The sequence below is a fragment of the Somniosus microcephalus genome, chromosome 8 (genome assembly GCF_052327205.1).
Source record: "Somniosus microcephalus isolate GS21.2 chromosome 8, FLI_Smic_1.0, whole genome shotgun sequence".
In the NCBI taxonomy this organism is placed as follows: Eukaryota; Metazoa; Chordata; class Chondrichthyes; order Squaliformes; family Somniosidae; genus Somniosus; species Somniosus microcephalus.
The window spans coordinates 11621055-11642151 of record NC_140994.1 but is presented as its reverse complement, the minus strand read 5'-3'; the positions used below and the strand labels follow the sequence as shown (position 1 = coordinate 11642151).

The following is a 21097-nucleotide window of genomic DNA, read 5'->3' as shown; positions in this document are numbered from 1 at the left end:
GGAGCCCATGGCCTGTTGACTCAGAGGCGAAAGTGTGTCCCACTGAGCCACGCTAACATTGATACAGAGAGTGTAGTGAGTTGCTTTACTTTCCCACAGACTGCCTATCAAACAAATATATAGTTGCTGTTTGAATTATTTAAAAGAAAGACTTGCATTTATATCGCGCCTTTCACGACCTCAGGACATCCCAAAGTGCTTTACAGCCAATTAAATACTTTCGAAGTGTGCGGTAGTATAGTGGTTATGTTAGTGGATTAATAATCCCAAGGCCTGGACTAATGATCCGGAGACACAAGTTCAAATCCCACCACGGCAATCTGAGCGATTTAAATTCAGCTAATTAAATAAAAATCTGCAATAAAAAGCTCATCTCAGTAATGGTGACCATGAAACTACCGGATTGTTGTAAAAACCCATCTGGTTCACTAATGTCCTTTAGGTGAAGGAAATCTGCTGCCCTTACCCGGTCTGGCCTATATGTGACCCCAGACCCACAGCAATGTGGTTGACTCTGAAATGGCCCAGCGAGCCACTCAGTTGTATTGGCGAGGGTGACTCACCGCCACCACCATGCTGGTACCTTCCACATCCCATGAATGAATTAAAAAAAAAACAGAAAATGTTTTTTATAGTTATGTTAATTGAGGGATAAATATTAGCCCAGGACACCGGGGATAACTCCCCTGCTCTTCTTCGAAAAAGTGCCGTGGGATCTTTTTGCATCCACCTGAGAGAGAGCAGACGGGGTCTCGGTTTAATGTCTCATCCAAAAGACGGCACCTCTGATAGTGCGGCATTCCCTCACTACTGCACTGGGAGCGTCAGCCTGAATTTACTGTGCTCAAGTCTCTGGAGTGGGACTTCAACTCACCACCTTCTGGCTCCGAGACAAGAGTGCTGCCCACTGAGCCACAGCTGACAGCGTAGTGTGGTTGGTGGGTCCATGATATTAGTGTTCCAATTAGCTGCTTCACTCAATGCAGTGTTTGCTTGTAGGGGTTTTAATGCTCAGCTGTATGTGTGGATAAAAAAAAAACTGCAGAGTTAATATTTGGGAATCCTGATAGCATGTACAATTGTTGTGCTTGCTTAGCCAGATGTTTGATGCATAATGAAGCCTATTATCGTGCATGGCGGCCTCCAATCCAAACTGCTCGGGGAGTCGGGCAGGTGGAATTTCTATTTGCCTGAAAGAAGAACTCAAGAAGATAGAACTTGCATTTCTATAGTGCCTTTCACAACGGAGTTGAGATACAGATCAGCCATGATCTAATTGAATAGCAGAACAGGCTTGAGGGGCTGAATGGCCACCTCGTGTTCCAATGTGTAAGATGTGCGGAATTATCCCTCACCCCGTCCAACAGGTTACAGAGTTCGGACTTGAGGCTTATGAGAAATTACACCAGACACATCGGTTCTGTCTTTAACCTTTTATTGTTCCTAAGACAGATTCAAACCCCCAACCAGTATTCAAGCAGTACACAGAAGCATTCCCTCGCAATTAATATGCTCACAATTTACCGTACATAAAAGTATTCTCTCGCAATTAATATGCCCACTGTTTAATAGGTCAAACATACATTAAAAATATTCTTTAACAATATAAAGGGCCTTGGTGAGACCACACCTTGAGTATTGTGTGCAGTTTTGGTCGCCTTATCTGAGGAAGGATGTTCTTGCCATGGAGGGAGTGCAGCGAAGATTCACCAGACTGATACCTGGGATGGCAGGAATGACGTAAGAGAGATTGGGTCGATTGGGCTTATATTCGCTGGAGTTTAGAAGAATGAGAGGGGATCTCATTGAAACTTATAAAATTCTAACAGGACTAGACAGACTAGATGCAGGAAGGATGTTCCCGATGGCGGGGAAGTCCAGAACCAGGGATAAGGGGTAAGCCATTTAGGACAGAGATGAGGAGGAATTTCTTCACCCAGAGAGTGGTGAACCTGTGGAATTCTCTACCACAGAAGGCAGTTGAGCCCAATTCATTAAATATATTCAAGAAGGAGTTGGATATATTTCTTAAGGCTAAAGGGATCAAGGGATATGGGGAGAAGGCAGGGACAGGGTACTGAATTTGGATGATCAGCCATGATCTCATTAAATGGCAGAACAGGCTCGAGGGGCCGAATGGCCTACTCCTGCTCCTATGTTTCTATGTTTCTATATCTAAGCTCTATGTCCGACTTTCATACGTACTCTTTATCCCTGGGTGATCAGTCCGGAAAAAGTAGTAGGTTGCAAACATCGACTGGCCAGTCAAACCGCATCCTTTGTCCCTCTTTGTCTCGCTCTTCTTCTGAATTTCCTGCTTCTGGGTCATTCCTTTATCGTGCCTTTCTGCCGGACTCCCCTCGTATTTCTTTGTCCGCCTCCCTCTGATAGGTCAGTTTCACTCCCAACCTTCCCTGATTGGAGTTCCTTCTGCATGACATGTTCATGTTCCTGTGTGGGGGGACGGGACTTCCTCTTCATCTGGTGTTTCTCCTTTCCTGTCCAAGTGGTCTCACAAACAAAGGACCACATGCTGACCATTTTGAGTCCTTACAGACAAAGGACCCCCTGCTGACTTCCTCCATTTTGAGTCCGTCCGTTATCATTTCACAATTCATTCGCAATTTTGATCTCCACACGGTAGCAGCGGTTTTATTACATTTTTTTAGAATCTTACAAAAGTTCCTATAAACCCTCACCGAATGTTGTCTACTTTCATCCCTGTGTGTGAAAGTGTGCAGACATGGTAAAATGGGAGAGAGGACTGTAAAATACAGAGAAAAAATCTCATTTATAAAGGATTCATGGAATCAAAGATAACCTATTCAGTAAATTTGCATTAACACTTGCTCCTGCTGTGAGATTTGCATGTCTCTGCATATTTGATGCACCTAGTACAATGCCAATTCATCCAACCATTCCCCTCAGCGCTGTGTTCACTCAAGGGGCGACGGGGATTTTCCTTGATCCCGATCGTACTTCCAGCTGTCAAACATGGATCAGCATGTTTGCTCAACAGCTTGGTAGTGTGGAACACCAGCTGTAATGTCTGCCGATTGCACGCGTTACTGACGGAGCTTTGCACACTGCGCTCCCTGCTGCCAGTGCTGGGTCTCCGTGCGACTAGACCAGTGGTTTGAAAAGGCACACGAGGCGTCCGGTGCGGGAAATATTCAATCCTATTGTGCGGCAATCCCAATCAGTGTAACCATTTACCCTTGTAGAATTCCTGTTGATCAAACCCCTTCCCAGTCACTTCCATTGAAGGAAAGAACCTGCATTTCTATAGCGCCTTTCCCGACCTCAGGGAGTCCCAAAGCGCTTTACAGCCAATGAAGTACTTTTGAAGTGTAGTCACTGTTGTAATGTAGGAAACGCGGCAGCCAATTTGCGCACAGCAAGCTCCCACAAACAGTAATGTGATAATGACCAGATAATCTTTTTTAGTGATGCTGATTGAGGGATAAATATTGGCCCCAGGACAACGATCTCATATCACCAAAAGTTAGAATTACCCCAGCAATTCGATGGAACAAACTACTGTGGAAACACAGTGGGTGAGATCTCCTCCCATTTCTTCCTGTTGTAGAGTCCCCAATTGATCCGGCCTCTTCTCATTTAATTCCATTGTGTCTCTTCTTCGGCAGTTCCTCGGAACTGAGGATGACTTGCTTCCACATTAAAAATGAGTTCTCAGGTGACTGATGAGCCCAATGCGGGACCTACAGTCTCTGTCACAGGTGGGGCAGACGGTGGTTGAAGGGACGGGTGGGTGGGGTGCTTGGGTTGTCATGCGCTCCTTGCGCTGCCTGCGCTTGGCTTCCGCTTGCTCCCGGCGAAGAGATTCGAGGTGTTCGGCGCCTTCCCGGATGCTTCTCCTCCACTTTGTGCGGTCTTGGGCCAGGGATTCCCAGGTGTCGGTAGGGATGTTGCACTTTTTCAAGGAGGCTTTGAGGGTGTCCTTGAAGCGTTTCCTCTGCCCACCTGGGGCTCTCTTGCTGTGCCGGAGCTCCGAGTAGAGCGCTTGTTTTGGGAGTCTCGTATCGGGCATGCGGACAATGTGATTCCATTGTGTAGAATCTCAATGGCCAGACAATGCTTCCATTGACTGCCATTGTATAGAATCTCAGTGCAGTGGATCAGATTCCGTTCCTACTCATTGGCATAGTATAGACTCCCAGTGAACCAAACACTTCCCAATTCATTGTCACTATGCAGAATCGTGATAGATTAAACTCCATTATGTAGTGTGTGTGAATTTTTGTCCTGTTAAGTGTTGTGTGTATTTCATTTGCATGTCATTTAAAAGCGGCGACAACCCAGGTCTAAATTGGATTTCTAGGCCGGGAATTTGGTGGACGCCATTGACATTATGGCCGCGAATTTAATCGCGCTGAGGCGGCAAGTGAGATGGGGATGTGATAAAGTAGATAGAGAGGGTTGGATGGAGGTGCAAAGGTAAGTTGGTGCCCTGGGGAAGGTCTCTTCCGCCCTTGGAAGGGAAGAGAGAGAACCTCCCTGCGTGCTGTGACTCCCTCCGTAAGCAGGGCAGGGCTTAACAAGCCCAGTCAAGGGAAAAATCACATCAGCAGAGCGGAGGCAGCTGGGGGCGGGACAGCAACCCGGAAAACCAGCTGTCCCGCCTCCAGAATTAAATTCGCGGCCTAAGCGTGCAGTATGGCGGAGGGTGTGTGCGTGTGCATGAAATGCACCGCCCATCTTTTTGTTTAAATGCTCCAGCATAGGCGTCCAGAGCAATGTTCCCTTTTATTTCTTTGGGGTGCGCGGTCCCTTTAATTGGGGGCGCGGTCCCTTTAATTGGGTGCGCGGCCCCTTTAATTGGGTGCGTGGGCGATTCAAATTTCGGCACCAGTGCGGTTTCTCCCATATAAAAGCCGGTGAGCGGCCTGCAGGTGAGGACCTCCAGGCGGCCACGCAGCTTAGCGGGAACATTGGCCAGAACCTGTGCCTGAAATAGGCATTAGACCCTTTGCATGTGCAAATAGGGACAGAATCTGTTGGAGGACTTCTTCCTGAAATTGAGCAACCCCTGAGCAGATCCGGCACCATTTCTTCGGCGTTCAGGATAGTCAGGCCCGCATACGGCCTAACCAGCCATCCTTCGTTTTGTACATAAGTACCTGAATGCGGAGACGGGAAGGAGCACTCCTGTTCCTGGCTCTTTCCAGCTCCGGATAAGCCTGGAAGATCATTGTCGACCCCAGGCTTGGCCCTCTCCCGATCGCCACGCTTCCGACCTCCCCCGCACACCCCCCCACCCTTTCCAGGACCTACCTAAAAGCCATTGCCGGGGAGACAGTCGGCCCAACTTCACCCCATGGAATCGGCGAGCTGCTTCTGGAGGCCCGGTTGGTGCCCGCAGCTCGCCGGCAACGTGCCCAAAATTGGGCCGAAACCTTAGCGGAGAGGTCAATAACCAGGGGGCATAGATTTAAAGTAATTGGTAGAATGATTAGAGGGTAGTTGAGGAGAACTTTTTGCACCCAGAGGGTGGTGGGGTCTGGAACTCATTGCCTGAAAGGGTGGTCGAGGCAGAAACCATCATCACATTTAAAAAGTACTTGGATATGCACTTGAAGTGCCGTAACCCACAGGGCTACGGACCAAGAGCTGGAAAGTGGGATTAGGCTGGAGAGCTCTTTCAGCTGGCACAGACACGAAGGGCCGAATGGCCTCCTTCTGTGCCGTAAATTTCTCTGATTCTGCGAAACGAATTCCCACCCCGTAGACTTTTATTGAAAACTGAAGCGGCCGCTCAGACGCTTCACCAGACTCTCAGCTGCCGAGGTCTCCCAGCTGCGTGGGATCTGCTACTTGTATCCCTCCAGGTTTAACACAGCAGACTCAAGTGCTGTCGCTTATCACTGTCATGTGCTAATAGCGGGTGGTTGAAATGCAGGAAAAGAATGTGCAGCACAGAAACAGGCCAGTCGGCCCAACAGGTCCATGCCGGAATAACAACAGAAAACGCTGGAAAAACTCAGCAGGCCAGGGCAGCATCCGTGGAGAGAGAAACAGAGTCAGCGTTTCAGGTCGATGACCTTTCATCAGAACTGGAAGAAAGCAGGAAATGGAAAGCAGGTTTAGGGGCTGGGAAAAGGGGGAGGGGATGAAAGAACGAAAGGGAGGGTCAGTGATAGGATAGAAAGCAGGAGAGATTAAGAGACATTGAGAGACATTGAGAGATATTCAAGGCGAGAGGCGGTGGTAATGGGACAGGTTAAGGAACAAAGGCTGGCTCTAGATGGGGTGTGAATTGCGCTGGCAGAGTGAAGGACAGCTGTCTGTGGGAGAGAAAAAAATAAAATAAAAAATAAACACCATGCCAGTGTTTATTGTCCACGCGAGCCTCCTCCCGCCCCTCTTCATCTCACCCTATCAGCATATCCTTCTATTCCTTTCTCCCTCCTGTGTTTATCCAGCTTCCCCTTAAATGCATCTCTACTATTCGCCTCAACGCACTCCTTGCGATAGCGAGTTCCACATTCTCACCACTCTCTGGGTAAATTGTTTACAAAGGCGACATCTTCGAAGAACTTCCTGGATTTTATCTTCTAGTGTTGATCAGTTGCTGCTGACCGTCACTGCTAACATACGGAGGGAGGTAAAAACAGAAAATGCTGGAAATACTCAGCAGGTCAGGCAGCATCTGTGGAGAGAGAAACAGAGTTAGCGTTTCAGGTCGATGACCAGTTCTGACGAAGGGTCAGCGACCTGAAACGTTAACTCTGTTTCTCTCTCCACCGATGCTGCCCTGACCTGCTGAGTGTTTCCAGCGTTTTCTGTTTTTATTTCAGATTTCCAGCATATTTTGCTTCGATATGGAGGGAGGTGTTGCTTCGAGCTCCGTATGTAACACTCCCGTATTTACCACCAGTGATTGTGTCATTCCAAGAGTTTGCCAGCGGGAGCTGGACAAATGATGGGCGCCGTTAAACAGTTGACACATTTGTACACGGTATAAATTTTGAGTGTTAGCTGTGGCTCAGTGGGTAGCACTCTTAGCTCTTGGGCCAGACGGTTGTGGGTTCAAGTCCCACTTCAGTGCTGCACTGGCTGTTGGTGCTGTCTTTCGGGGGAGACATTAAACATCTCAGGTGGATGTAAACGACCCTCCTCCCCAGCGCTATTTTTGCTCGTGTGGAGCACAAACCCTGGCTTGGACCTGTTGGGCCATATGGTATCTTGCCTATGATTTTGCTTCCATGCATCATTTTACTTGCAAATGAATCGGAACAGTTCTGTGAAAAGTGTTCTAGCAGTGCCAAGATTTTCTGTCTTCTGAATTGACAGGAGGTTTAGTGGACATCCTACTCAGTTTCCCAGTGAGCGAGCCAGCTAGCAGGGCCCACAGTTAGAGATCGGCTACAATAAGTTAAAAAAAAAAATCACAGTTTCATTGGAACAGGAGGAGACCATTCAGCCCCTTGAGCCCGTTCTGCCTTCCAGTGAGATCATGGCTGATCTGTATTTTAACTCCATCCACCCGCCTTGGCTCCATATCCCTTAATACACTTGGCTAGCAAAATTCAATCCATCTCAGATTCAAAATTATGAATTGACCCCCAGTATCTGCTGCTTTTGGTGGGAGAGAGTTCCACACTCCTACCACCCTTTGCGTGTAGAAGTGTTTCCTAACTTCTCTCCTCAATGGCCTGACTCTGAGTTTAAGGTTATGTCCCCTTGTCCTAGACTCCCCCACCAGCGGAAAAAGTTTTTCTCTATCTACCCTCTCAATTCCTTTCAGAATCCAAAAAAAACTCAATTGAATCACCCCTTAACCTTCTATATTCCAGGGAATACAAGCCTAGTTTATGTCATCTCTCCTCCTAATCTCACCCCTGGAGCCCCGGTAACAGTTTCACTTGTCAGAGACACGGGATACTGAATGTCCTCAGACTTTGTGCCGCTGTAGCTGGGTCGGAGGTGCAGCAGAAACGCCGTGGCGACAGGGTCTGCGACGCACTGCCGACCAAGTTACGGCAGCGCAGTGGCAGAAAGTCGGAGGAAGTTCAGGGCCACGGTGTCCTTATGGAGAGTGTTGTCAGGAGGGAGAAGACCGCGAGGAAATCCCAAACGGCAGTGATGTGGTGGCTCAGTGCTGTCTCTGATTCATCCCATTATGGCGATGCTCAGGCATAAAACACCCCCTTTGCTCTCGCCGCTCGGGAAAATGAGCAGTGTCAGGCTGGCACCAGCTGCAACTAAAAACTCTGTGTGAAAGATTGATAGCGTGTTGTACTCGAGCCACACTTGCAGGTTGAGTGATTAAACGAGCTAAGCTGCAAATATTGCACAAAGGAGATCTTATTATATTCATATGAATAAGTCAATAAAAAAGCCTGATCTAACCTCTGTAATGTCAGCCGCGACTCAGTGGGCAGCACTCTCTCTCGCACTCTGAGTCAGAAGGTTGTGGGTTCACAGTCCCCACTCCAGAGATGTGAGCACCTACTCCAGGTCGACACTCATAGTGCAGTACTGAGGGAGCGCTGCACTGTCGGAAGTGCCGTCCTACATAGAAGATAGGAGCAGGAGTAGGCCATTCGGCCCCTCGAGCCTGCTCCGCCATTCAATGCGATCATGGCTGATCATCCAAAGTCAGTACCCAGTCCCCGCCCTCTCCCCATACCCCTTGATCCCTTTAGCATAAAGAAATATATCCAACTCCTTCTTGAATATATTTAATGTATTGGCCCCTACTGTGGCCCCACAGGTTCACCACTCTCTGGGTGAAGAAATTCCGCCTAATTTCTGTCCTAAATGGCCTACCCCTTATCCTTAGACTGTGACCCCTGGTTCTGGACTCCCCGACCATCGGGAACATCCTTCCTGCATTTAGTCTGTCTAGTCCTTGGGATGAGAAGTTAAGCCCCCGTCTGCTCTCTCAGCTGGATGTAAAAGGTCCCATGGCACTGTTTGAAGAAGAGCAGTCAAGTTGCCCTGGCCAATATTTACCCGTTGAGCAACATCACTAAAAGTGATTTAGCGCTCATGATCTCATTTTCTGTTTGTGGGAGCTTGCTGTGCGCAAATTGGCTGCCGCATTTGTAACATTACAACAGCGACTACACTTCAAAAAGTACTTCATCGTCTGTAAAGCACTTTGGGATGTCCTGAGTTTATGAAAGGTGCTGTAGAAATGCGAGGCTTACCTTTTTTTTATTAATGTTTGTGAGGCGCGGTTGCAGAAATGTAAGTCTCCTTCAATAGCTGACATACAGAAACATAGAAACATAGAAGATAGGAGCAGGAGTAGGCCATTCGGCCCTTCGAGCCTGCTCCGCCATTCAATGAGATCATGGCTGATCATCCAAATTCAGTACCCTGTCCCTGCCTTCTCCTCATATCCCTTGATCCCTTTAGCCTTAAGAAATATATCCAACTCCTTCTTGAATATATTTAATGAATTGGCCTCAACTGCCTTGTGTGGTAGAGAATTCCACAGGTTCACCACTCTCTGGGTGAAGAAATTCCTCCTCATCTCTGTCCTAAATGGTTTACCCCTTATCTTTAGACTGTGACCCCTGGTTCTGGACTCCCCGGCCATCGGGAACAACCTTCCTGCATCTAGTCTGTCTAGTCCTGTTAGAATTTTATAAGTTTCGATGAGATCACCTCTCATTCTTCTAAACTCCAGTGAGTACAAGCCCAATCGACCCAATCTCTCCTCATACGTCATTCCTGCCATCCCAGGTATCAGCCTGGTGAATCTTCGCTGCACTCCCTCCATGGCAAGAACAGCGCCTTTCATGACCTCAGGATGACCCAAAACGCTTTACAGCCAATGAAATACCCTTCTTTTGGTCTCGTCGCTGTTGTAATGTGGGAAACGCGGCAGCCAATCCGCACACACCAAGCTCTTATTTGAAGCAGATCCACATTTTTTGTTTTTAGTGAGCGGTCGGTTTTATAACCCTTCTCTTTTATCTTTCTCTCTCTCTCTCTCTCTCTCTCTCCCTCCCAGGACAGTGATGACGGGGAGGTGGACAGAAACAAATGCTGCACCCTCTGCAACATGTTCTTCACCTCGGCAATCGTAGCGCAGTCCCATTACCAGGGGAAAACTCACGCGAAGAGAATGAGGCTGGTCCTCGGAGAACCGCCTCTACCACCCAGGGCAACAGGTAAGCCTCCTTTGGGACATCTTGGCAGAGGCCGTGGCGCCAAAGGCTTTTCAAGGACCATCGCTGGTGGCCAGATTTCTACACCCGGTGGTGCTCTGCCACTTGTGCGCTAACTAGGTGCACCATCACAGACAGGTCTTCACAGTAATCATTAGGTTCCTCTTGGCGGGGTTTTGGTTTGCTGACCCTTCAGGATTATCCAGGCAAGTGTCAGTCGTGGCTCAGTTGGGTAGCTGTCTTGCCTAAGAGTTCGAAGGTCATGGGTTCAAGTTCCACTCTGTCATAAATCGCAACTTCTACAAGAAGTAACTCAGGAAGTACTACTGAATGGCCAGCTGAGGGTGCCGTCCGAGGAGTATAAATACTCGGGCGTGGGCCCAACTTGGCCAGAGACAATCTGGAAACAGGAAGCTAGTGACTACTAACTAGACCTCCATGTTTTGTTACGTCGATTAAAGCCTTGCTTTATGTACAACCAAGTGCGTAGTGAGTCTTTGTTACGTCACACTCCATGAGACTTGAACACAAAATCCGGGCTGGCGCTCCCAGTGTCAGTGCTGAGGGAGTGCTGCACTGCCGTCTTTCGGATCGAGACGTTAAAACCAAGTCTGTCCTCTCAGGTAGATGTGAAACATCCCATGGCTCTATTTCGAAGAAGCGCAGGGGAGTTCTCCCTGGTGTCCTGAGCCAATATTTATCCCTCAACCAACACCTAAAAACTGATTATCTGGTCATTATCACATTGCTCTTCTTCAAAATAGTGGCCATGGGATCTTTTACGTCCAGCTGAGAGAGCAGACGGGGCCTCGGTTTAACCTCTCATCCGAAAGACGGCATCTCTGACATTGCAGCACTCCCTCAGCACTGCACTGGGGAGTGTCAGCCTGGATTATGGGCTCGAGTTTCATGGAGTGGGATTTTGAACCCTCGACCTTCTGACTGAGAGGTGAGAGCGCTGCCCACTGAGCTACGGCTGACGCATTATCTGGTCATTATCTCATTGCAGTTTGTGGGATCCTACTGTGCGCAAAATGACTGCCAAGCTTCCCTAGGTTACAACAGTGACGACACTTCCAAAGTACTTCATTGGCTGTACCGCACTTTGGGAGGTCCCGAGTTGGTGAAGGGCGCTGTAGAAATGCAGTTTCTTTCTCTGCAGTATGAGTTAAGAACGGTTACCTGTGGGTGGGAGGGTTAAGTTCCCGAACTATTAGCATGGATGTGCGTTCTATTTTAATACTTCTCCAAATGGAAGCCATATGTTGGGTTTGGTATCTGAAGAGGGGTCATTAGGACTGTTTCCAGTAAAATGAAATATAATGTGCAGGCGCGGGTGTCTTGAATCTAATTGCAAGCGCTCTGCGCTAATGTACTGCAGGTTAATTTGATCGAGCACCAATTTAAATTAGTAAGACATCATCCTTAATGATCACAGTGCCGGGGAGGCTAACCTTTGGGAAATCAAAACTGGAATCAGTGATGCGACCACTCAGCTGATTATTAAAAACATGTTAATTACAATGTTCCGAAATCACATTCCGCGTTTCCGATTAAGCGTGTTTGTTGCTGCATTTTTTGAATTGTAAAAGTTGCCTCTTTCTCACTACTTCATGTCTGTGCGGAATGTGCAAACTTTCCATTTGAATTTTTTTTTTGCTTCTTCCGCTTCCCTATCTCCACCTCCGTAACATCGCCCGACTCCGCCCCGACTCCGCTCATCCGCTGCCGAAACCCTCATCCCGTGCCTCTGTTACCCCCTAGATTTGACTCTTCCATTGCACTCCTGGCCGGACTCCCATCAAAAAGAAAAGACAGACTTGCATTTCTATAGCGCCTTTCACGACCACCGGACATGCCAAAGCGCTTTACAGCCAATGAAGTACTTTTTGAAGTGTAGTCACTTTCGTAATGTAGGAAATCTTCCAATCTTCATAAACTTGAGCTCATTCAAAACTCGGCTGGCCTTGTCCTAACTCACGCCAATTCCCGTTCGCCCATCATCCCCTGCGCTCGCTGACCTACACTGGCTCCTGGTGGGGCAACGCCTCATTTTTAAAATCCTTATCCTTGTTTACAAATCCTTCCTCACACCTCCCTATCTCTGTAACCTCCTACAACCATCCGAGATCTCTGCGCTCCTCCAATTCTGGCCTCTTGCGCGTCCCTGATTTTAATCGCTCCACCATTGGCAGCCGTGCCTTCAGCTGCCTGGGCCCTAAGCTCTGGAATTCCCTCCCTAAACCTCTCCGCTTCTCTTTCCTCCTTTAAGACGCTCCTTAAAACCTACCACTTTGACCAAGCTTTTGGTCACCTGTCCTAATATTTCCTTATGTGGCTCGGTGTCAAATTTTGTTTGATAATCGCTCCTGTGAAGTGCCTTGGGACGTTTTACTACGTTAAAGGCGCTATATAAATACAAGTTATTGTTCTGTAATGCTTTTACCCTGAGTTGCCTTAATGCTTTTTCACCATACATCCCTGGAACTCCATTGGTCAATCGGCCCATTCGTCATCTGTGAGCGTGCAAGCGGGGCATTCCAACACAGAGGGCATCACAGCCAGGTCCAATCCGGTCCCTGCCTGACACACATGTACAATAACACACACACACACGCACTCACTCACTCACACCCCCCACACTCACTCACTTACACACACACACTGCACACAATCACACACACACACTCTCAGACACAAACACAGACACACATGCACAGGCAAACACAGACATACACTTTACTAGATACTGATTAGGAGCAGAAACCCTGACTGATTTTTAAAAATCAATCTCAGGATCTGGGTGTCGCTGGCAAGGCCAGCATTTATTGCCTAGCCCTAATTGCCCTTGAGAAGGTGGTGGTGAGCCGCCGCCTTGAACCGCTGCAGTTCATGTGGTGAAGGTGCTCCCACAGTGCTGTTAGGGAGGGAGTTCCAGGATTTTGACCCGGCAACGATGAAGGAACGGCCGACATATTTCCAAGTCGGGATGGTGTGTGACTCAGAGTGGATGTGGGACTGCCACCTTGGGGAATCCTAGCATGGAACCCTGAAGAACACAGCTGACGTTAGCTATGAATCCCCCCCGCCCCCCTCCCAATAACGAGGAGGGGACTAGGCCAGCAGGGAGTCTCTGTGCAGGCTGGGGCTGGGGCTGGGTGCTGCAGTTGGAAAAACCGAGCAGATGCCCAATGCTGCGTAACCCACCACTCCGAGCCCCCCCAATCCAGCGGGAGCCTGTGATGCATCCATAGTGCACACGCCATAGATATGGAGATCAGGATACGTCCCCCAACCCCAGATACTCTGCCGAGGCCGGCAGCAGAGATTCCCGGGCGGTTGATTCTGGGGTTGAAGGTCTTTTCAGGCTCTCTCTTCCAGCTTTATGACCATACAAGCAATGGCGGACAGGGAAAGACCCCCTGGTCCACCTAGCCTGTCCGACACAACTTCAATACCTTGTGTATCACAAAATATACAAAACCCACCTGACCCGAAACCATGTGATCTGCTGGGAGAGGCGAAAAAACAGATTAAAAACCCAGGTCAATTTGGGAAAAATATCTGGGAGATTCCACTCCGACCCCCTTAGGTGATCGAAGCTATTAAAGTCATAGAGAGTCATAGAGTTATGCAGCACAGAAAGAGGCCCTTCGGCCCATCGCGTCCACGCCGGCCATCAAGCCCTGTCTAATCTAATCCCATTTTCCAGCATTTATTCCAGGAGATCACTCTGGCCCCAATCAATGTTACACAGTACCGGCCTCTTGTGCGAGGTGATCTCCACCCCAGCCAGAAACAGGTCCAGCTCTCGCTTGAAGGAATCCAGTGAATCAGCGTCCACTGCACGAGACGGCAGCCTGTTCCAGAGGCCCACTCTTCTCTGGGGAAAAAAACACCTCCCGACATCTAACCGAGATCTGGCCTTCTACCACTTGAGATTGTGACCCCTGGTCCTCCCTAACCTATTTAATTGAAATAAACTGTCTTCACAAACACAATCTATTCCCTTCATAATCTTATAAACCTCAATCAAATCGCCCCCAACTCTACGTTTCTCTACAGTGTAGAGTCCGAGCTCTTTTAGCCTATCTTGGTAACTAAGATGTTTCAACGTGTGAATTAATCTAGCGGCCCTCCTCTGCACCCTTTCCCAACCCTCAATATCACCCACTGTGTGAGGAGACCAAAGAGAAAGAAAGGAAACACTTGCATTTCTATAGCGCCTTTCATGAACTCAAGACGTCCCAAAGCGCTTTACAGCCAATGAAGTACTTTTCAAGTGTGGTCACTGTTGTAATGTGGGAAACACAACAGCCAATTTGCGCACAGCAAGCTCCCACAAACAGCAATGTGATAATGAACAGATCATCTGTTTTGAGTGATGTTGGTTGAGGGTTAAGTATTGACCAAGGACGTCTGGGATATCTCCCCTGCTCTTCTTCGAAATAGTGCCACGGGATCTTTTACGTCCACCTGATCGAGCAGGCGGGGCCTCGGTTTAACGTCTCATTCGAAAGACGGCACCTCCGACAGTGCAGCACTCCCTCAGCACTGCACTGGGGCGTCAGCCTGGATTTTTATACTCAAGTGTTGGAAGCGGGATTTGAACCCACAACCTTCTGACTGAGCCACGACTGGCACTGGACGCAGCAGTCCGATTGAGGTCTGTGTATCAGTAGATCCCAGAGCTCTTTTAGGACTTTTTTTAAATCACTTTTCCACATTGTCTGGAAGTTGTCTGTGGTAAGTCTATTAGTCCCACATCCCTTCTAAGTCTCCCTGCAATAATTGATTTCTCTTCTCGAGTCCCTGTGAAAAGCAATTTTAAACCCAACAGGTGATAATTTACTTTTATCAGCACTAAATGTAATTTGCCAGTTTTCTGCCCAGCTCCATAACTGATCGAAATCCTTCCGGAAATCTTGTTGCTGCTTCCTCTGTCTTACTTTTCGATATCCAGGTCATTATTCAGCTCGTCCAGAACTCGGCTGCCCGTGTCCTGACTCGCACCAAGTCCCGTTCATCCATCGCCCCTGTGCTCGCTGACCTACATTGGCTCCCGGTTAAGCAATGCCTCGATTTTAAAATTCTCATCCTCATTTTCAAATCACCTCCCTGGCCCTCGCCCCCTCCCTATCTCTGTAACCTCCTCCTCCAGCCCTACGAGCCTCTGCGCTCCTCCAATTCCGGCCTCTTGTGCATCCCCCGATTTCCTTCGCCCCACCATTGGCGGCCGTGCCTTCAGCTGCCTGGGCCCTGAGCTCTGGAATTCCCTCCCTAAACCTCTCCGCCTCCCTCTCCTCCTTTAAAACACAACTTTAAACCTGCCTCTTTGACCAATCTTTTGGTCACCTGTCCTAATATCTCTTTATGTGGCTCGGTGTCAATTTTTGTTTGATAAGGCGCTATACAAATACAAGTTGTTGTTGTTAATGTAGATTAGAAGCTGGAGGGACCCAATCGTTACTGTGCGGAACACCAGGTGACACCTTCTCCTCCCCGTCTGATACTGTGGGGCCCATTTTAACTGGCGGTGGGATGGGTGCGTGGGGGCTGGGGATGAAAGCGGGCTGCATGCCCAAATGTCATGAACCCGATGCCTGATTTTAACAGCTGGACCTCATTTACATTTCTTCAATTCCCGCTTCCGCCTGAAGCCGTCAGGAATATTGTCAGAGCGGGAGCGGGAATTGCGGGATGGGGGTGCGGTGGGAGCAGACCGCAGCCATCGGGATCCCAGTGGGTTGGTTTCCCAGCATAAGGCAAGTGCTTGAGGGCGGGCGGGCGGTGGGGGTGTGATTCTCAGACATTGGGGAGGGAGAGGGAAGGTGTGGGCAGGGGACGCCCAAGCACTTCACAGCCAATGAAGTACTTTTTGAAGTGTGGTCACTGTTGTGATGTAGGAAACATGGTAGCCAATTTGCGCACAGCAAGCTCCCACAAACAGCAATGTGATAATGACCAGGTAATCTGTTTTTAGTGATATTGGTTGAGGGTCACTGTTTTATTCATTCCTGGAATGTGGGCGTCACTGGCAAGGCCAGCATTTATTGCCCATCCCTAGTTGCCCTCGAGAAGGTGGCGGTGAGCCGCCTTCTTGAACCGCTGCAGTCCATGTGGTGAAGGTGCTCCCACAGTGCTGTTAGGGAGGGAGTTCCAGGATTTTGACCCAGCGATGATGAAGGAACGGCCGATATATTTCCAAGTCAGGATGATGTGTGACTTGGAGGGGAACTTGGAGGTGGTGGTGTTCCCATGCGCCTGCTGCCCTTGTCCTTCTAGGTGGCGGAGGTCACGGGTTCGGGAGGTGCTGCCAAAGAAGTCTTGACGAGTTGCTGCAGTGCATCTTGTAGATGGTACACACTGCAGCCACGGTACGCCGGTGGTGGAGGGAGTGAATGTTTAAGGTGGTGGATGGGGTGAATGTTTACCTGTTGTAATGTAAGCATTTCGTACAAGTGAATCTGATTTTGATGGATCCGGTAAAAGTTGTACTAAATTTTGGAAGTGTTTTACATTGCATGGAACAACAGAGCAATTGGAACGTGAGAATAGGATTAATCAATGTCAGCCGTCCGATGCTGCGACCAAAATACCCTGAAATAAAAACTCCACAGGTCCATTAGCCCTGATTATCTGTGATTGGATTGTGATTGAAGACAGTGAGGACTTGTCGTATACTCTATACAGTGCCTGTACTCCCCTCTCTAACAAGTGTAGCACCTGCCCCAGCAGGCTGCTCCTCAAGGCAAAGATCAATAACATCAGCATCTTCCCAGCCTCGCAGTGACTGATCTAAGGCGCAGAGTCCAGCTGGCTCAATGCGGGGCCCGGAGACTCTCACTCACTCACACACACACTCACTCACTCACTCACTCACTCACTCACACACACACACACACTCACATACTCACACACACACACTCACTCACTCACTCACACACTTTCACTCACACACACACTCACACACACACACACTCACTCACACACTCACTCACACACTCACACACTCACTCACACACTCATTCACACACTCACACACACACTCACACACACACTCACACACTCACTCACTCACACACACACTCACACACACACACTTTCACACACACACTTTCACACACTCACTCACTCACACACTCACACACTCACTCACTCACTCACACACTCACACACTCACTCACACACACACTCACACACACTCACTCACGGCGGGGGGGGGTGGTCACAGGTGCTTGGATTGAGCGGCACATCGTCGTCCTGGGGACTCGATGAATGAGGGTTTCTCTATATTCTGTTGTGGTTTCAATCCCTCACTGCTGCCTTGTGTAAAATGGGATGGATGACAGCCATAAATATTACTTCTGGAACCATTCTGTGGAAGCTAAATGCCTGGCGGTTCAGTATATCACTGTTGGCACCCTGTTGGGAACATACGTCGCAGGAGAGCTCTTCCACTGCCCAAAAGCCCTTTGCGTCCCTGAAAATAGGACTTTTTTTTTTCATTTTCCCGCTTTGAAAGAATTTGCATTTATATAGGAACCTTTTCATGACCTCAGGATGTCCTAAAGCACTTTGACGTAAGAAAACTACTAGGCGCTTGGTCTGAGTATTAAACAAGGCTTTAATCAACTGTTTTTCAACATGGAGATCTAGTTGTGTCCTTCACTAGTTCCTGTTAAAGAATGTCCTGAGCAAGCTGGGCCCATGCCCGAGTATTTATACTCTCCCTGGACAGCGCCACCAGCAGGCTGCCCAGTATCATTTCATAAGTCATTTCCACATGAATGACAAGATTCATAGAAACATAGAAGATAGGAGCAGGAGTAGGCCATTCGGCCCCTCGAGCCTGCTCTGCCATTTAATGAGATCACGGCTGATCATCCAAATTCAGTACCCTGTCCCTGCTTTCTCCCCATATCCCTTGATCCCTTTAGCCTTAAGAAATATATCCAACTCCTTCTTGAATATATTTAATGAATTGGCCTCTACTGCCTTCTGTGGTAGAGAATTCCACAGGTTCACCACTCTCTGGGTGAAGAAATTCCTCCTCATCTCAGTCCTAAATGGCTTACCCCTTATCCTTAGACTGTGACCCCTGGTTCTGGACTCCCCGGCCATTGGGAACATCCTTCCTGCATCCAGTCTGTCACTCTTTACAGCCAATGAAGTACAATTTTGAAGTGTCGTCACTGTTGACGTGGCAGCCAATTTGCGCACAGTAAGATCCCACAAGCAGCATTGTTTTTCAGTGATGTTGGTTGAGGGATAATCATTGGCAGAGAATAGTGCCATAGGATCTTTTACGTCCACCTGAGCGCAGACGGGCCTTCGATTTAATGTCTCATCCGAAAGATGGCACCTCCGACAGTGCAGCGCTCCCTCGGTACGGCACTGGGAGTGTCAGCCTGGATTTTTGTGCTCAAGCCTCTGGAGTGGGACTTGAACCCACAACCTTCTGACTCAGATGCGAGAGAGAGAGTGCTACCCACTGAGCCACGGCTAACTCCTTTGATTAGCTTCCCACCCTCTGAGGAAGATGCTAACTCATTGGCCTGGTATGGTTCCACTCTTCATTACCTCACCTAAATTACTATTCTTCATGGGGGAGCCCACACCGTGTATGTCAACAGGTCATTCAACCACAGGGGGCTTCACTTGGCAACCCTGTTTGAACCCAGCGTACACTGGACAGTGATCAGGAGTAGGGAACATAGGAACAGGAGGAGGCCATTTATCCCATGAGCCTGTTCCGCCATTCAATGAGATCATGGCTGATCTGCGACCTAACTCCATATACCCGCTGACGTAAGAAAACTACTAGGCACTTGGTCTGAGTATTAAACAAGGCTTTAATCAACTGTTTTTCAACATGGAGATCTAGTTGTGTCCTTCACTAGTTCCTGTTAAAGAATGTCCTGAGCAAGCTGGGCCCATGCCCGAGTATTTATACTCTCCCTGGACAGCGCCACCAGCAGGCCACCCAGTATCATTTCATAAGTCATTTCCACATGAATGGCAAGATTCATGTCACCCGCCTTTGCCCCATATCCCTTAATACCTTTGGTTAACAGAAAGCTATCAATCTACGATTTAAAATTAACAATTGGTCTAGCACCAATTGCCATTTGCAGAAGAGAGTTCCAAACTTCTACCACCCTTTGTGTGTAGAAGTGTTTCCTAATTTCACTCCTGAAAGGTCTGGCTCTAATTTTTAGACTCTGCCCCCTCGTCCTAGACTCCCCAACCAGCGGAAATAATTTCTCTCCATCTACCCTATCTGTTCCCTTAATATCTTGAAAATTTCAATCAAATCACCAATTAATGTTCCAAATTCCAGGGAACACAACCCTAATTTGTGTAATCTCTCCTTGTAATTTAACCCATGGAGTCCGGGTATCATACAACCTACGCTGCACTCCCTCCAAGGCCAGTATACCCTTCCTAAGGTGTGGTGCCCAGAACTGCTGACAGTACACCAGGTGTGGTCTAACCACTGCTTTGTACAGCTGCAGCATAACTTCTACCCCCTTGTATTCTAGCCCTCTAGTTAATAAATTCCATTAGCCTTTTTGATTATTTTCTGTACCAGTTCATGACATTTTAATGATCGATGTACCTGAACCCCCAAGTCCCTTTGGACCTCCACTGTTTTTAGCCTTTCACCATTTAGAAAGTACCCTGTTCGATCCTTTTTAGGTCCAAAGTGGATGACCTCACATTTGCCTACCTTGAAATCCATTTGCCACAGTTTTGCCCATTCACTTAATCTGTCGATATCCTCTTGTAATTTTATGCTTCCATCTACACTGCCCACAATGCCGCCTATCTTTGTGTCATCGGCAAATTTGGATATATGACTTTCTATGCCATCATCTAAGTCGTTAATAAATATGGTGAATAGTTGAGGCCCCAACACAGATCCCTGCGAGATACCACTCGTCACAACCTGCCAATTTGAGTACCTGCCCATTATCCCTGCTCTCTGTCTCCGGCCGTTCAGCCACTTTCCTAACCAGGTCAATAGTTTGCCTTCAATTCCATCAGCTTCAGCTTCAACTTTAGCTCACCATCTCTTACGAGGGACTTTATCAAATGCCCTAGACATTTCCCTGTCCACGACTTTAGTCACCTCTTCAACATCCCAGGTGAACCCCCATTGAAGGAAGCTTCCCGATTTTATTTCTTAACGGGAGCGTGAAATGGGAATGGTCAACTGATAAAAAACGCATGGTTCACGCAGCTGAAGCCAAAGGAATGGAAAATCCAGCGGGGTTTATAAACTACCGCCGGGTTCGCACCCCCACCACGACAGGTGGATATCGCCCCCTATATGTTGAAAATACAAATGCCCAAGATGGGGTACGGCAGCACAGTGGTTATGTTACTGGACCAGTAATCCAGAGGCCTGGACTAATGATCTGATAGACGTGAGTTCAAATCCCACCACAGCAGCTGGGGAGCTTAAATTCAATTAATTAAATAAAACTGGAATAAAAAGCTAGTCTCAGTAATGGTGCAACCATGTAATTACCGGATTGTTGTAAAAACCCATCCAGTTCAATAATGTCCTTTAGAGAAGGAAATCTGCCACCCTTACCCGGTCTGGCCTATATGTGACTCCAGACCTGCCGCAATGTGGTTGCCTCTTAACTGCCCTCTGATAATGGCTGAGCGAGACACTCGGTTGTATAAGGCGGCTCACCACCACCAATTAGGGATGGGCAATAAATGCCGGGCTTGCCAGCGACGCCAGTGAATGAATACAAAAAAAAGGGTCACTGTTCTACCAAGCTCTGTTCCAACACTGGCCCGTTGCCCAGGCTGCTTCAAGATTCATGTCTCGTTAAGCATTTGTATCGAATCATTGTTACCCGAGCATCAGTTTCTAGCGGTGCTGCTGAGACAGCTGCCCGAATGGAGAGGTTGTGTTCAGAGTCCAAATGCAA

General features: G+C 48.3%; 1 protein-coding gene across 1 annotated transcript in view; it reads left to right on the top strand.

The window, feature by feature from the left end:
• Nucleotides 1-21097, top strand: part of LOC147113318 (zinc finger matrin-type protein 4) — a 470946-nt gene that overhangs the window by 127093 nt on the left and 322756 nt on the right. Inside the window, exon 3 of the mRNA XM_085994248.1 lies at nt 9989-10148. Within this exon, the coding sequence (XP_085850374.1) occupies nt 9989-10148 (160 nt within the window). The remainder of the gene's footprint in view (nt 1-9988; nt 10149-21097) is intronic.